Source organism: Musca autumnalis, unplaced genomic scaffold, assembly GCF_047663935.1.
Source record: "Musca autumnalis isolate F117 unplaced genomic scaffold, ASM4766393v1 scaffold_3, whole genome shotgun sequence".
Taxonomy (NCBI): domain Eukaryota; kingdom Metazoa; phylum Arthropoda; class Insecta; order Diptera; family Muscidae; genus Musca; species Musca autumnalis.
Window position 1 is genome coordinate 79,644,411 of NW_027411866.1, and position 17,545 is coordinate 79,661,955.

The 17,545-nt window shown below is 35.2% G+C and overlaps 1 protein-coding gene across 8 annotated transcripts in view; it reads left to right on the forward strand.

The window, feature by feature from the left end:
* Positions 1 to 17,545, forward strand: part of zfh2 (Zn finger homeodomain 2) — a 69,807-nt gene that overhangs the window by 10,972 nt on the left and 41,290 nt on the right. For 7 of the 8 annotated variants that reach the window (XM_073972075.1, XM_073972080.1, XM_073972077.1 and 4 more), the window contains one exon: positions 15,373 to 16,861. In XM_073972075.1, coding sequence (XP_073828176.1) covers positions 15,552 to 16,861 — 1,310 coding nt within the window. In that variant the 5' untranslated portion in view covers positions 15,373 to 15,551. Of the gene's footprint in view, positions 1 to 2,983; positions 3,533 to 15,372; positions 16,862 to 17,545 lie in introns of those variants that run through there. The other variant, XM_073972081.1, reaches the window with a different exon arrangement.

Here is a 17,545-nt window from a genome sequence, read left to right on the forward strand (position 1 = left end):
AAACCCCTGCATTCCATGTGGTGAACAGAGTGGCCGTAGATTAAACGGCGGACATTTGCATATTCCTTTCACAAATAACATCAGGGAAAGTACGCGACTCCAAGCTCGATGGAATACAGAAGAGGTAGGTGTTAAACAGTTCCGGAGATATCACCCCACCTTGGGGAACGGCCTGTTTCACTCTATGGAGCTTGGACTTCTTGTTCCTTAATTCCACATGGCGTCCACACATTAAATTGATTATCCAACTTTTCAAACTTGGCCGGAGCGCAGTTTGCGCAATGTCCTCAAACAACGCGGAGTACTTGAAAGCATCATTAATGAGTCAAGCGGCACCATCACTCTTCTATCACACGGCTTGCTGTGGTTGATTCCTAGACTAATATGTGTGGAGATGGCGTGCGGCGCTGCTGTCGTGCTGTGCAGCTTACGGAACCCATGCTGCTGATCAGCAACTGGATAGCTATTTCCAATAAATAAATACTCGAATCTGGGCTCATTCAGCTGTTATATCATTACTATACAGATTCGACCAGGGTCAAACGCTTTGTTTATTTTAGCATTCCTGATGACATTTGCAACATCATCCATTGTAAACTGTGGTGGTTCGTCCTCTGCGGGAAGAGATCTGATGCGACGTAGTATTCTTTTCTTCGCCCTGTCACTCCGGGGGTGCTCAACAAATTTGGTCTCACGAGCGGCTAGAACATCAGAAAGTTCGGTGATTAGTTAACTCTATGAAGCTAGGCCAATTAGCTTTCGCATGTTTGATGTATGTGCGGCGTTCAAAGATGCTTAAATCGGGCGGCCTGCAGATGGAGACAATTATAGGGAGATGGTCTGACCCAATAGAAACGACGGGATGCCAATAGTGCGATTCTCGAACTCATTTTTGTGTGTTCTCGGCAAAAATCAGTGGCATTAAAACGCAACAAAATTATGAATGACAAGTTCAAATAAAAGTATCGGTAGAACTTTACGACTACTTTTTATTGAACGCTAAATTATCGAACCGAGATATCGCAAAAGTCAGTAATATATCCAATTTTTCCATTTTTTGTAATCACGCTACAAGTTGAAATTTTGATCGGATTGATAATTTTGATGGTGATAGTCGGATAATATTGAGGGGTCGGAATGGGGAAAAACTCATGTGGAGACAAACTCAAAGTTTTATTCTTTGTGAATATATCGGCTTCTAGTATGGGTATTCCAACGGCAAAGCCTGTCAATGGAAGAAGAAAATATTACCCTTACATTGGTGTAAAGTAGGTTGGCGAAGGTGGTCAAACAAGGAAGATAACACAATGCATTCAATTCTCCCATTTTTTGCAATCACGCTACTGGTCGTAATTTTGATCGGATTGTCACGAAATTTTGGTTGCTTATAGGGGTCCCATAGAAAAGCTTATGCACAGAGGTAATGTGGGTATCGAATGTCGGGCCCGTCACGACTGTAGCTTTTGCTGACTTGTTTTTTTTTTTTTTTTGTAAAAATTAGTTGTTCGACTTGTTGAAGACAATATTAGATGTATAATATCGTATAACAATAATATTAACCAAAAAAATAATTAAATAAATGTAGTTAAAAATGTCAAATAAATGTTTTCAAAATGCAATGAAATTTCCACAGTAGCCGATTTTTGATTTTATGAGAAAATCATGTAATTTTATGAATTTTATTCTTAATGAGGGTTAACTACCAAAAAGTATCAACAATATTAGGCACAGAATATCCCTAATAACAGGGTTTCTATATTAACCAAACATGTCCAAGATCACATAAGAGGTAAACAACGCCCCATAGTTTTCAAACCGAGATTACCTGACAAGTGTTTTTAGTTTCACGAGTATGGACTGCCATAAGTTACAGTAAATATTATTTATAGAATAATACATCAGGAGGTTTGCCAGATCAACTAAAAAAGTACCAGGTCATATCGTCAGTAAACAAGGCCACCTAGGTCTCAAACCAGACCATCAAAATTAACTGATGGGTGAGGATATGACAATGGAAAAAGATATGATCTAAGCACTATCGTCCTGGTCTAAGCCTTACTTGTTCTTTACGCAACGTCTCGTGATTAAGAGGCTGGTTTCTTACATAATTATAATTTTACCGATCCAGTTCAGTAATGTTATGGCCCTCTAGTTCTTGCAGAGTGTTAAATAACCTCTTTACGGGAATAGTTGCTGATCATGCATCGTGAATAAGTGGGTTTAGGAATTCCGCTATTGTGTTGGATCTATACATTGAAAGCTCTGCCGTTATGTTATCTGGATGAGCGGACTTACTATTTTGTATATTGTCGAAGATGGTTGTAGGAAATGGAATAGATCAAAACTTCAAAAGAGTTTTGGGTTCTAATGTCAAATGTTTATTATCTATCTATATGTTACACCTTAACCAAAGGTAATGAGATCCCAATATTTAGCGCCATACTTTGCAAGAATAAAGGTAAAGCTTTGATAGAGATCTTTGGATTACATACATATAAAGGCATTACTACAAAATTGAGTCATGTCGGTCCATTTTTTGGTATAGCCCCCATATAGGGGTATAACCCGAATGCGAGTATTTTTTCACATTTTACCCATATTTTCTATTAAGATCGCCAAAAGTTTGCATTTGAGTTCATACTAAATAGAAACTCATTCAAATATGTGACGGGTATAAGATGTTGTAAAAAAGTCATCACCCTAATCTATCATTTAGATTACGTTGATGACAACAACCAATTTAAAATGATGTGCACATGACTATGTTTACTTTTTAAGTATTGGTAGGAGCTCACTGCAGTATCGTACTTTTTTTATTGTCTTCTATCATAATTATATTAATTCAATAAGTTTTGGGAAAATATATTATCCATGTGTGTAATGTAAAGGACCTAAATACGAGAAACAAAAAAAGGCAAAGTTTGGCGTTGTTTATAATCTCTTCTCATTTCATTTATTCTTGTTTAGGATATTTACTCACACTTACAGTATACGATAGTTTAATTATGTTCACGGTCATACGATAACCAACATTGAACGGATTCTCAAAGAAAGAACAAAAATCAATCAGATAAGCTTTAAGAAATATACAGTATTACACCATGGTCAATTGCGTATATTCTGATAAATCAAAACATAGCATTACTTCAATACATGAAATAAATTGAAACATATAATTATTTGATAAGGACATTGTGTCCTTTTGAAAAATATAATTAAAAGAAATGTTTTTGTGAAAAATGTGGTGATGATCAGCAATTATGCTCAGTGTAGACACATACATAACACATACATACATACATACATACATACATACATACATACATACATACATACATAAAACAGTGGTCTATAAAAATAATGTAATCCATTTGAAGATAGGCAGCGCAAAAATATTGATGTTAGGAGTTAAAGACAGTAATGGTTGTTAATCTGTTATGCTAAAAATATTCGAAAAAATCAACGAATTGTATATTTGAGAAAATGTGGTTAAGTCAAATGCCGATCAACGGAAGTAGCCATGCACGAAATTGTAAGTAATATATAGAGGTCCATATGTCACAAAAGGTTTATCATAGTATCCTTCCAGGAAATAGTCCACCTAGCATGAGGATTATGGTAGTTGCATATGCGGTTCATGTGGGGGTAATTTTCTCTTGTTTATTTAATACCTCCCCCACAAGATGGGTTTTATTATAAAATCACTGACGAAATGGACCATAATTTGTGGTATAATGGTGAATATAGGGAAAACGTTTGGTGTTGGCAACCACAGTATCCAAATATGTACGCTTTGTTGATCGGTCACTGCAAAAGCCTTCACGGAAACGTAATGTGGAATATCGGAATATGTGGAATATGTTTTTATACCCTACACCACTATGCGGGGAGGGTATTATAAGTTGGTTTTGGCCAAAAAGTTTATAACTCATCGAAATCATGATCGTAGATCCATACATACACATAGCCCAGAAAGTCTGCGTTCACCTTACTAATTTTCAAAAACGATGCTAAAACTTTAATAAATAGGTAAATAAGATCAGTTTTTCTTTGATAAATATGTTATTGGCACTCTTTAGTACCAGAATAAAAAGAAAAATTCCAGAAAATGTATTATTATTTCGAACATAACGGTAAAAAAGTGTTACAACTGCTAAATTAGAGCCCCAAAAAGTCTGCGTTCACTTTGTATGTTGCAATAATACCGTTAATTTTTTTGAATTTATTGGCAGTTTTCTCTCATTTTTAATCAATATTGTCACAACTGGTCATTATGTGAGGTCGTTTACACACTTAACTTAAAAAAGTAAAATATTTCAAGAATGGAAAACAAGGACAAAGAAATTGGCATCGATAAAAGGAAAATTCTAGGTAAATAATGGAAAAAGCTATCGAAATATTGGCGAAACTGTAGGTAGAACATATTAGTCTATACATAGAGTGATAATTAACTATAAATAAATCGGAATTTTGAAGTCAATGCCCAGATCTGGACAGTCAAAGCTCAGTTTTGGACGGTCAAAAATATTATCAGAACGGGAGGAGCGTAACATAACTAATATAGTTAAAACAAACAGTCCAATAATTACTTCAAAAATTGTTGAAAATGTGAAAATGGCATCCAAAAAAAGTATTTGTGCACAAACCGCCAGAAAAATACTGCATAAAGCTGGATATCATGGTATAGTCGCACGGCGAAAGCCGTACATATCACTAGTGAACAGGCAGAAGCATATTGAATTTGCTAATGAATACATAAACAAGCCTCCAAGTATTCCGGAATCAAGTCATATTTTCGGCCGAAAGCATGCTCTATATGTTTGCAATGAAAGGACTTCAAACTGTTTGGAGAAAGCTCGAACAGCGCTTGAAAAACAAAATCTTGTTTTACACTGTAAAAAATGGCGAGGGTGCTGTTTTGGTTTGGGGTGTGTAGCAGCTTCTGGAGTGGGCCAACTTGTATTTATTGAATCGACAATGGACAAGTATGGTTACCTAAATATCATGAAGCGCAATTTGAACCAAAATGCAGAAGAACTACGAAATTTTGGTTGCAACAACATAACGTTTCAAAGCATACTGCTGAGACTGTAAGGTTTGGGCTCCTATATAATGCCCAGATCTGGGTTTTGACGTAAAAATTCTGGTTTGTTTATAGTTAATTATCACTCTATGTATGGACTAATATGCTCTACATACAGTTTCGCCAATATTTCGATAGCTTTTTCCATAATTTATGTAGAATTTTCCTTTTATCGATGCCAATTTCTTTGCCCTTGTTTTCCATTCTTGAAATAACTTACTTTTTTAAGTTAAGTATGCAAGCGACCTCACAGAATGACCAGTTGTGACAAAATTGATTAAAAATGGGAGAAAACTTCAAAAAAATTCAAAAAAACTAACGGTATTATTGCAACATACAAAGTGAACGCAGACTTTTTGGGGCTTTAATTTAGCAGTTGTAACACATTTCTACCGTTATCTTCGCAATTATAATATTTTTTTTGGAATTTTTATTTTATTCTGGTACTAAAGAGTGCCAATAACATATTTATGAAAGAAAAACTGATCTCATTTACCTATTTATTAAAGTTTTAGCATCATTTTTGAAAAGTAGTAAAGTGAACGCAGACTTTCTGGGCTATGTGTATGTATATGTATACTAAAATGTATGTCTCCACAAGCTTAGTCGATCTGGCTATGTGTGTCCGTCCCTCCGTCCGTCTGTCCATCAAAATCTTGTAATCACGCTGCAGGTAGCAATTTTGATCGGATCATCAATGGGGGTCCCTGAGGAGAAGAAGCCTATTGATTTTGGTTATGGTCGGATAATATTTAGGGGTCGAAATGGACGGACAATGAAAGTAGAAAAATATCTTCTTTCTAACGATGTAAAGTAGGTTGTCGTAGGTGGTTAAACCACGAGGATATCACAATAAGTAAATAAACCCAACTTTACATTTGCGATTTTACTTATAATGACACATAGCGCGAATTTTCGTAATAAAGTTGAACGATTTGAAACGTTGTATAGGCATAAGCTTTTCTATGAAAAAATGTCAAACAGTATTATACAAAAATGACATGAACACGTGACACGACTCACGAGTGATCTGTCAAAAAAGTATGTTTAAAAAAGTATCTCTTGTTGGATCACCCGTTATAATACGAAAAATTTATGTGATAGTATACTAGTATCCAACATACATATAGGCATAATGTCTTATATTGGAATAGGGCTATTGGTTAATAAAATAACACCCGATACTTTAAATGTAGTAAAAGGGAATGGGCAAGATCTATATAAGGTCAGACAATAAGCCCAGCTGACTTTTCAGTTTGCCGTCAAAATACATTTTTATTATTTAAAATACATGAAACTCAAATCACAATAATAGGTCTGTACAATAACTCATAAGTTTGTACAAATTTGTACAAACTTTTACAAAATGCTGTTCGATAACAAAATTGTTTAGTAAGAGAGAAATTAGAAGTAGTTGCAAGAACTTGCAAATATTTTTTACTTGCGAAGTTATCGAACATGCCTAATGTAAAATCTATTAAGTTTATTTTTTATTTTTTGCCTTATTAAGGCGAAGGTCATTTATAGTGATATTTAATTAATTCTCTTTCGAGTTGAGCTTATTAGACCTATTATATACATTGAAAAATTAGGAGTCTACCGAAGTCCCACACATTCAACCATTACGCTACGTTTCACGGGTGGTTAAGCCGATCTTCAGGCTTATTGAATGTTGTTTTTGTGGCAGACGAAGGCAAAGCTTGGGAACTAGTATATATATCGTACTTCATTAGACAAATGCATATGCGAAATTATGTCAGTTAATTGAAACTCCAAGCTTTTCCTATAGTCCTGCTTGGTAATTCCATTTTTCAATGTTCACAAATACTATGGTAAGTTTTATTCCTACGTCATTAGTATTGCTCTCCTATATCAGAAAATTTTTGATCATCAATTATTGTCTACTAAAGTTTTGACAAGTTGATGGTGGCTCAGAACGCTAAGACGCCGGCAACCTTGACACTCAGTTGTCGGAGACCCAGGTTCGAATCCCAACCTGGCTCATGCTGAAATTATTTTTTATTTTTTGCCTTATTAAGGCGAAGGTCATTTATAGTGATATTTAATTAATTCTCTTTCAAGTTGAGCTTTTTAGACCTATTATATACATTGAAAAATTACTGACATAATTTATGCATTTATCTAATGAAGTGCGATATATATACTAGTTTCCAAGCTTTGCCTTCGTCTGCCACAAAAACAACATTCAATACGCCTGAAGGTCGGCTTAACCACCCGTGAAACGTAGCGTAATGGTTGAATGTGTGGGACTTCGGTAGACTCCTAATTTTTCAATGTATATAATAGGTCTAATAAGCTCAACTCGAAAGAGAATTAATTAAATATTAAGTTTGTTGTCTAACTGGCCGACCTGGTGTAGACCTTGCATATGCGAAAGTATGTTTACCACACAATGAAGAACTTAAAACAACAATAAAATTGAGGACTATGACGAAACGTGAACCCGCATAACTTTATAATATTTTCAACGGCAAAAATTTAAAACATTGGTGCAAATATAGTGGAACCTCAACAAGACTCGATTCAAGGACGAGAGAATTCTTGGATTGTAATCTTTTTAATTGCATGGGAGAGTATATTTATTATTTTTCTTTTTTACTTTCACAGTTCCAGGGGTTCCAATAACAAACCTCTTATAATGCAATTATTCACAGCAAAATATGGATATAAAGGTGTATAAATGAAGATTTCACAATAAAAAATACAAAAATTACCCAATACATATGTATAATATATAAGATGTCATCCATTTTGGATTGTCAGTTTGTTTTTGACAGATAAAAATGATAGCTGTGTTTTGCTCCAGTTTTGAGAAAAAACATGTAGCATGGACATCGCTCAGGAGCTGTTGAACATCGTCAACGGATCGACGTTGACCGCAAAAAGGACATAACAACAAATCATGGATGTGTGGCTATAATATTGAAACCAAAGCCCAATCATCCCAGTAAAAAACTTCCAGAAGATCAAAGACCGAAAAAAGCACGCCAAGTTTCGTCAAATATGAAGGTTTTGCTCAGTGTTTTCTTCGACTGCAATGGCGTGGTACATCATGATTCCTCGCCACAAGGTCGTACGGTCAATAAGGAATTGTGGAAACCCCATTTATGGATTTTGTACCATGATAACGCACCAGGTCACACATCGATGCTTGTGCATTAGTTTTTGACTAAGAATAAAACCGTTATCATGCCTCCATCACCGTATTCCTAGGACTTGGCCCCCGCTGAGTTTTTCCTGTTCTCAAAACTGAGAAACTGATGATAGCGTTTTGCTACGATTGAGGAGTTAAAGGAAAATCGAAACAGGAACAGTTGGCTACTCCAAGAGCGTGTTTCGGAAGTGTATGGAAGATTGAAAAATATGCGGGCATAATTGCGTTATATATGAAGTAGATTACTAGTTATTGATAAATAAATAAATAAATACTTTTTGAAAAAACGGTTATTTTTGATCAGACCTCGTACATTTGCAACTGAAGTGATTATTTCACAAAATTTATGGATTGGAAATTCATCTATTTTGGTAGTTTGATTACTTCAAGATTTAAAGAATGCTTTGTAAATATTGCATATATTTTACAAAAATATACAAAACTAAATTCGAAATTACTTTTAACCCAGCTCAAAACATTTGCAACTGAGAAAATTTGTGTCAAATTCTGAGAAAAAAATTTTTGCTAATAGATTGTTAGTTTAACATTTTCTTATTATTTTTCTAGGCATACACGCAGAAAAATATATGTTAGAAATATGTTTCGATTCAAACAAATATATGTTTGGGACTGGCTGCAAACAAATTTATGTTTGGATCCAAACATAATTTTTTTGTGTCTAAACAAATATATGTTTTCAACATTTTGTAACATATCTCAATTTTATTTGTTGGGTACCAACATATTTTTATTTTAGAACATATTTTTATGGGTGGAAAGAGGATTTTTGTCAATAAAAAGCGGTGTATATGGTGCAATAGAAGACGAAGAAGCGACGACGGGAGGGTGAAAAGTTTGTTTTTGTTTTGTGTGTGTGTGCATATCGCACATCGCGGCAAACACGTGTGTTCCGTTCTTTGGTGAAAAGAGTTCACCACCAGTTAGAGACTACACTGGTTGTGAGCGAGAGTAAATTTACGCTCATGGGAGACACATTGCCTTACTCTGGTGTATGTGTTTTTGTGGATTTTTGGTTTGTATTTATATTTCATCTAAACAAATATTTGTTTGCACGCAAACATATATTTGTTTGCAGGGCCCAAACATATGCAAACAAATATATGTTTGCTGCAAAATATGTTTGGGATATATGTTAGAGAGGCGTTTTTTTCCTCCGTGTATAAATAAAGAATCCAGTGAACTAAATAAATAAATGAAAATATTCCTTGGAATTCTGTGTTCTAAGGATGATTATTAATTGCCAAGATTTTATTCAAATGTTAATAGTATAGCGTTCACGGAACCTACTAATTGATTTTATACAACTTAAGCTGATTTGGTTAGAAACATAAAAAAACATGAAAAACGTTACTAGTTATGCATGCTTAGCAAAGCATTCCATTACTAAACAAGTAAGAAAGGTCTATAGTCGGACGGAGCCGACCATGGGATACCCTATACCACTATCCCTGGAAAATCGCTCTCCACGGAACTTCTTTTCAATGATTGTGAAAATGTAATTATCAAATATCAGAGATTAGTTCACACAAAATAAAATGTAATGAAACCCACTTATGTAGTACTACTACTTCCGTTGTTTAACCGCTACGTTATTGAAATTTTTACCAATTTCACACAAAAATTTTAGTCCATTTAACCCGCTAAGTATTATCTGATCTTCACGTTGGTTTGTACGCTTCTTCTTCATCATAAACTCAAACTTTGTTTAAAATTTTGCGGGTTATTATTTTGACCTGCAGAGCCGCTACAAAATTGGTTAAAATTTTGTTTTTGGTCCATTTCATCCCCTGAACATTTCACGATCATCACCAAAAACTAATCATTTCTATTCTGGCCCGAACCCAACCTCCTTAAAAAATTCGTTACAATTGGTCCATAATTGCGGCCTTAAGCTTGTTTACTATTTTTAATGGACGGAAACACATCGCTAAATCGCTTTATCTCGTCGAGATATGAATTTTGGCATACCAAATAAGGGGTCTAGGACGAATATTTCGTGGTGTTACATAAACTTTTGGAGTGACAATATGTAGCATGGGATAAAAATGTGGTTCTCTACACAGAACCCATTATAGATTAGGCAGTAGGCCCGTTATCTAGCAAACACTTTATTGCAATTTAAATCAGAGGAAAGGTCAGTAGTTTTTTTCCATATGTAGCTACTTTGCGAAATATATATGTCCTCAAGGTATTAAAATATCGACCAAAAATAAAATTTTAATATTTTTCATACAAAAGTAATGGTCCATTTCACCCGCTAAAGAATATCAGATCATCATTCAAAATTGTAGGCATCTTTTTCGACCTATACTTTTACCCGACCTATACTTTCGTGACTATTGATGTATAATTGCGACTTCTAGCGAGTTTATTATTACACTACAAACAAATAACGGGATATATTAGGCTGTAACTCTGTTATCTGATCATGCACACCAACATAATTGGCATCAATTGAAAGGTCAAACGTTCCACTTTCAAGTATATCTCACTTGTCCGGAATGTCACTTCCAGGAATTAAGTTATAAGCTGTATATTAAAAATTTTCACAATTTTCACACAAAAGTTTTGGTCCATTTAACCCTCTAAATATTATCCGATCGCCATTTAAAATTGCAAGCTACTCCTTTGTGGTATACTCTTACCTTATTTAAAATTACGCGTTGATCGGACTATTATTGAGACCTACAGAGCCGCTAGAAAATTGGATAAATACTATGTTTTTGGTCCATTTCACCCGCTAAATATTTCACGATCATCACCAATAAGAATAGGGATCTATTCTGATCTGAACCCGACCTCCAAACTAAATTTCGTGACGATCGGTCCATAATTTCGGCCTGGAGCGTGTTTACAATATATAATGGACAGACGGACGGACGGACGGACGGAAGGACGGACGGACGGACACACATCTCAAAATCGCTTTATCTGGTCGAGATATGAAGATTGGTATACCACATTGGGGGTCTCCGACGAATATTTCGCGGTGTTACATGAATTTTTACCAAAACAAACTTATAATACCCTTTTCCACATTGTGGTATAGGGTATAAAAAAAGGGTTGTTTCTAACTTCTTACAAATCAACTAACACAGTAGAAGTTGAAAAATAAGCTAAACAAGTAAGAACGGCTTTAAGTTCGGCCAGGCCGAACTTGTTATACCCTCCACCAGGAGTGGTATTAAAGTAAAATGGAACAATTAGTTTCCTTTCGTTTATGAAAAAGACTTACCCCCAGTTTATGTATTTCGAAACGAAAATGTGTGCGCATGAAAGACACCCAAACTTTAGTTTTTGAAATATTATTTCATTTGCTTTTGCTTCAAAACAAAAAACAAATTTGAAATACACACTCAAATTTGGTAGTTTTTCTTCCGCATTCGTTTTCTTATCGACATACATAAACAGGCCCTTAATATCAAATTTCAGCAATATCGGCAAAACAATATCGCTAACCTTCAAAATACGGAAATTTACGATATTTCAGTTGGATAATGTGGTTAAATACTAGAAAATACCACAAATCGCGAGGTACGCTTCTATGGGGGTATATAAGACGTGGACCTATACTGATAATTCTTTTCTGGAACATTTTATAACACCATGAAAGACTAAAGAACAAATTTCAGTCATTTCGGTGGGATATTAACGTCACATCCTTCACAATTACGAAAATCGTGAGGTCGGAAAGGGGTTTACTTCCAACGTAGAGTAAATACCAAACCTCAGCCATTTCTGTTTGTTGTTGTGGCCACAACCCTCAAAAAAAGGAAAATCGGGAGGTACCGTTCTATGGGGGCTATATGAAGGCGTGGACATACCAACAAAATTTTGGGGGAAAATTGTATATTCCCAACGAAGGCTAAGTACCAAATTTTAGCTATTTCGGTGTGATAACGAAGCTAAAACCTTTAAAATACCGAAAATCGGGTGGTACCGTTCTATGGGGGCTATATGAAGGCGTGGACCTGCACCGACAAATTTAGAGCGGAAATTTGAATACCCCTAACGAAGACTATATACCAATTTTCAGCCATTTCAATGGATTATTGTGGCCATAACCTTCAAAATACAGAAAATCGGGAGGTACCGTTCTATGAGGGCTATATGAAGGCGTGGACCCATACCAACAAAATTCTGGGGGAAAATTTTATATTCCCAACGAAGGCTAAGTACCAAGTTTCAGCCATTTCGGTGTGATAACGAAGCTAAAACCTTCAAAATACCGAAAATCGGGTGGTACCGTTCTATGGGGGCTATATGAAGGCGTGGACTTGTATGGACAAATTTCTGGGGAAAAGTTTCGTACCCCCAACCAAATTTCAGCTATTTCGGAGTAATATTGAGAGCACAACCTTCAAAATACCGAAAATCGGGAGGTACCGTTCTATGGGGGCTATATGAAGGCGTGGACCCATAGCAACAAAATTCTGGGGGAAAGTTTTATACCACCAACGAACACTTAATACCAAATTTCAGCCATTTCGGTGTGATAATGAAGCTAAAACCTTCAAAATACCGAAAATCGGGTGTACCGTTCTATGGGGGCTATATCAAAACGTGAACCGATGTAGCTTTATAGGGTCTCCGATGAATATATCTATGTGTTTTAGAATATGTTCAACACACTTGGGGGCTGTTTAAACATGTGTCCACATTAGGGCGGCCCAAAAAACGACAAAGTTTTTTTTTTTTTTTTGAAACGCCTACCCCCTAAATTTTTTCCATTTTAAATTTTATGGCGGTCGGTTAACGTTAACCCCTGTCAACAGGGGGATATTTGTTTCCACGTTGATTTGTATGGGGCCATGCGCATTTGTTGTGTCTAAAAACGAATCCTACAAAAATTGTGAAAATCGGATCGGATTTTGGTATAGCTCTGATAGGTCAATTTTAGGTATTTTGGGCCCTATGTAGCCATACCGAAATCTGATCCGATGGAATGCTATGGAAACAAATATCAATTTTGTGATACGGGTTAACGTTAATATTTAGAATGTAGGCGTTTCAAAAAAACTGTGTCGTTTTTTGGGCCGCCCTAATGTACATCAACAAGTTTTCGTATTTTTGTTTAAGAAAGCACATTTGTCGATGGTGATTGTTGAACACATAACGCACGGTTTTGTAGTCTGACACACATGATCTGTGCCACCATACTAACTTAGTAACGTATAAAGTAACTAGTTTTGCCTTTTAATGAAGTAACCCATTATTTTTCAAACTAATGTAATAGGTATCTTGTAATGACCATGTTGCTGCAAATTTTTGCTGGGCAGTGACAAATCATGAAATTTGTTTCATAGTTGATATACACCAATACCTAAAACACGATGCGTCCAACAAAAGTGCGGACCTTCCAACCACAACAGCCATATTACCCATGTGTGTTACAGCCAAAATCGCATACAAAACATATTCGTAAAAAACACGATAAACATATTTACATTGTTTCATTCATTACATTGAATGTTTTGTTTGGCTTTTGTACAAAACACATACATGTATTAATACAAAATATATTATACGTTCTGTCAAAATTTAAAATGTTCTACTTTCGTTTTATACGCTCGACGACATGTGTTCCATTTTTGAGGCGAAATCGTTTAGGCCGTATGGTCGTTCTTAGGTATGAGTGTAATACCAAAAATGTAAATATTGTTTAATGTGTTTATTCCTTCACCGCAGTATGGGGGTATATTCTTCATCAGGGTAAAATACTGAATCGATCTATGTATTTGCGTCCGTCTGTGGTAATCACTGTATCATCCAGAACAATTGAGATACGACGCTAAAATTTTGCACAAATGCGTCTTTTCGCCCGATTTCAGATACCATATTAGTTCAGAATATTTCATGGTGGAGGGTTTAAAGAGTTGTCATTATTATTTGTCGTTTATAACGTCGAAGAGTTGTACAAGGTTTTGTGTACGGGAATATTCTAACGAGAATTTATGGATTTTGGTATTTTTGAAGTTATCTACTATTTTTATGCAGCCATAACTTTGGAAAAAACAGCTGTCTAATGGAGATGCAGTAACTGGATTCAGTGGATGACATATGTACGTATATATTTATGCACATGCGTTTGTGCCTATGACCTGGCAGTTCAAGGAAGGGACAGTATCCTGCATATATTAAGCGTTGGACCTCGTAAAGTTAAACAGAAACAATACATAATATACTGAACATTGTAACACGATCTTGGCGTTATGTCAACCAATCAACATCCTTAAATTTACATAATTTAAAGTTATATATTTGAATATATTTGAAATACATTAGAATAAATACTAAAGATGTGTTAACAAATGGAATTATGAAAATTAATAAAATAAACGATACAATTTAAAAATTGAGTTGTTCATTTATAAAAAGTGGAAAGAATATAACTTATTCTACTATAGGCTACTATTGGTACATAAATATCAATGTCTATGTTAGAGAGTAAGTTGTTTCTTTTGATATTCAGCAAAGGTGAGTTAGGTAATACATAAGTATATTGGCGTTTTTTTCCTTGTTGTCAAAGAGTCTACAATAATACATATTCCTATCCTATCTAACTTAAAATATGACAAAAAAGGAATGACTATTATGGACATTTCTAAAGCACACACAATACTAAAATATTAAAATTTTTAAACTTGCCGAAATTTGTTTTAAGTCTAGATACTTTACGAAAATACAGAAAATATTTAAATTAGTTTTAAATGTGTCTTTCTAAACTACAGAGAACTACCTTCAGTTGAAGATTTTATTCTAAAATAATCGCAATTAATATTACCTTTTAAAATTAGTAAAGTTAAAAGTTTTGCTGCCTTTGAAAATTTTAAAATATTTGTTAAACTTTAACACGATGTAACGGGCAAAATTTAAACAGTAAATGACATGGACAGACATTTTCATTTATTGAATTAATCTTCTTTTTGTTTGGATTTCACCTCACTCGACAATCGTTATATGAAAATACTATCTAATTTTCTTACATTTCACCATCGCAATTAGTTTTTTTTCTTCGTAATTATTTCTTCAGTTTAAAATGTCATATTTTACACAATTATTCACATTCCATTGTCTTAACACCTTTTTTCAGACCGCATCAATATTCTCAAATGACAATTCCTATTAATTTAGTTTCTAACATAAATGATAATTTTAAACAACTACAATAACAAAAACTTATAGTGCCAAATAGTAATACCAGGAACTCGTTTGGTACGGAGCAACTTAACGAAACAAATTAAGAATACCATTGAAGACTCTTTCCTTTAAATGTTCACAGTAGACACGGAAAACGTGCCGCTGTTTACGTCAAGACAGGAGACGTTTAAAATATCGCCACACACGTCACCGGCACCGCAGGAAACCAATTCACCAAGAATTCATACATTTAAAATTATCAAAGCCAGCGATGTCACGCTTCGCTACCATCAAATAAGAAACACGATCCTCAAATCTCTGAAACCGATATTAATGTGTTTTATTTGTAAATTATCCTTTGGTGTAACGAAACTATTTGTGGTTCATGCAAACAAGGAGCACGGAATAGATTTAAAAGACTTCGAAAAAAATTTACTCTTGAATCGTAACAACGTCAGCGCCATCATTCAACGAAATATGGATGAAAATTTACAAATCTCTTTTTTGGAGCCAGATAGTCCTGAAACTAAGAATATGTTCAAAGCTTCAGAAGATCACATGCAATTGAAATCAACAGAAGAAGCTAATAACGATAATGATACGTCTTCTAATACGTCTTTCGATAACAAGAACAACAACAAGAATAATAATGCGCCACTATTTTCATCTACCTCTTGTCTTGCAAATTCATTACCAGATACCTCTTCAACTAGTGCAGAAAAGTCTCTGAAAGAAAACACTGAAATATCGCCCGAACAGTTTGTTAAATCAGAGACTTGTGAAGATGTTCCCTTAAGGATGACGCCTACGACGACGACAACGTCGACGAAACCATCGAAGAGTCCAGATTTAACCACTACAGTAAAACCTCCAACAATGTTAGATTCGGCTGGCCATAACGAAATGTTGACTGCATTTCCACCAGAGTTTAATTACCATGAAGCCATTGCGGGTCTTTCACTATCGAAAAGTGAAAACATGAATTGGGAATCAAAGAAACATCTGCCCGAACCAAACAGTCCGAGTCAAGCGTCGCTTCAAATGAGCGCTTTGCATGCTTCATGGTTTGTTCTAAGTGCCGAACAGAATTACGGTAATGTCCAAATTGTAAATGATTTTCTCCAACAACGTATCGCAGCCCTACAACAACAGAATAGCATTAATATGGCATCAGCGAAGGATAGCATTTCTTCTGTGGGTCCTACTTCGTGTCCTTTGCATGGTGATAAAAAGGGTATAGATTGCAAAGTGTGTGAAATGATCCCCATACGCCTGAAAATAAGAGAACAAGCTAATAAGTCGTCAACACCCCTACCCCTAAGTAATACCAATCTGTCTTCAAAAAATACGTCTCATCGCCAGGGTATGTCGACGCCAAGTTTTGTAATAGGTGTTTGTTCGGATCATATAAATGGACGACCACTTAATGTTGAATGCATGAGGTAAGTTTTATATTTTTAATATTTCTAATATTGCAACTTTCATGTAGTAAAAAGAAATAAAAAGGGACAACATTTATTTGTAGAATTTTAGTTTGTATTTTTTCTTCTATTATTATATATTGCTTTCGCGCCGGTCAAGAGACGCATAGAGCCGTCCAAATTGCCTTAAAAGTATTACGATCTTAAGCTACTGCTTTGACTTGATAGCAGCTAAGGTTCTCGTTAGCAGAATTTATATCATTATTAACAATTCTACGTCAAGAGCCTCTGGGCCGTGCTCTACATTGAGCAACTTATGGGTTCCAATCCAAGGGATGTCGAGATATCCATCTTAATTTACCAATGTTATTTTGAGTTCGATCTTAGATCAGCTGAACTGCTTTCGAAGTTTGCCGCTTTCTTCTCTTTTTTGTTTTGTTCTGCCGCTTCGGTGAGCGCATAAAATAGAACAATAGACACGTTTCGCACCTTTGCTGCTAACACATCAGGGTCGTTATCGGTTTAGTACCTGCTCGTCGAAATTAGTCCATCGTGCCTTAGATATACTCTTTCTCTTTTAGTAATAATTTAATCTCGGTCTAGTAGGTTGTTAACCTAATGCCCATAGCCATACCAGAGTGTGACTTTGCCGCGCCTAAAATGGGAAAACCGTCGTCATGCGTGTCTGTCCGGAAGGTGGTTGGA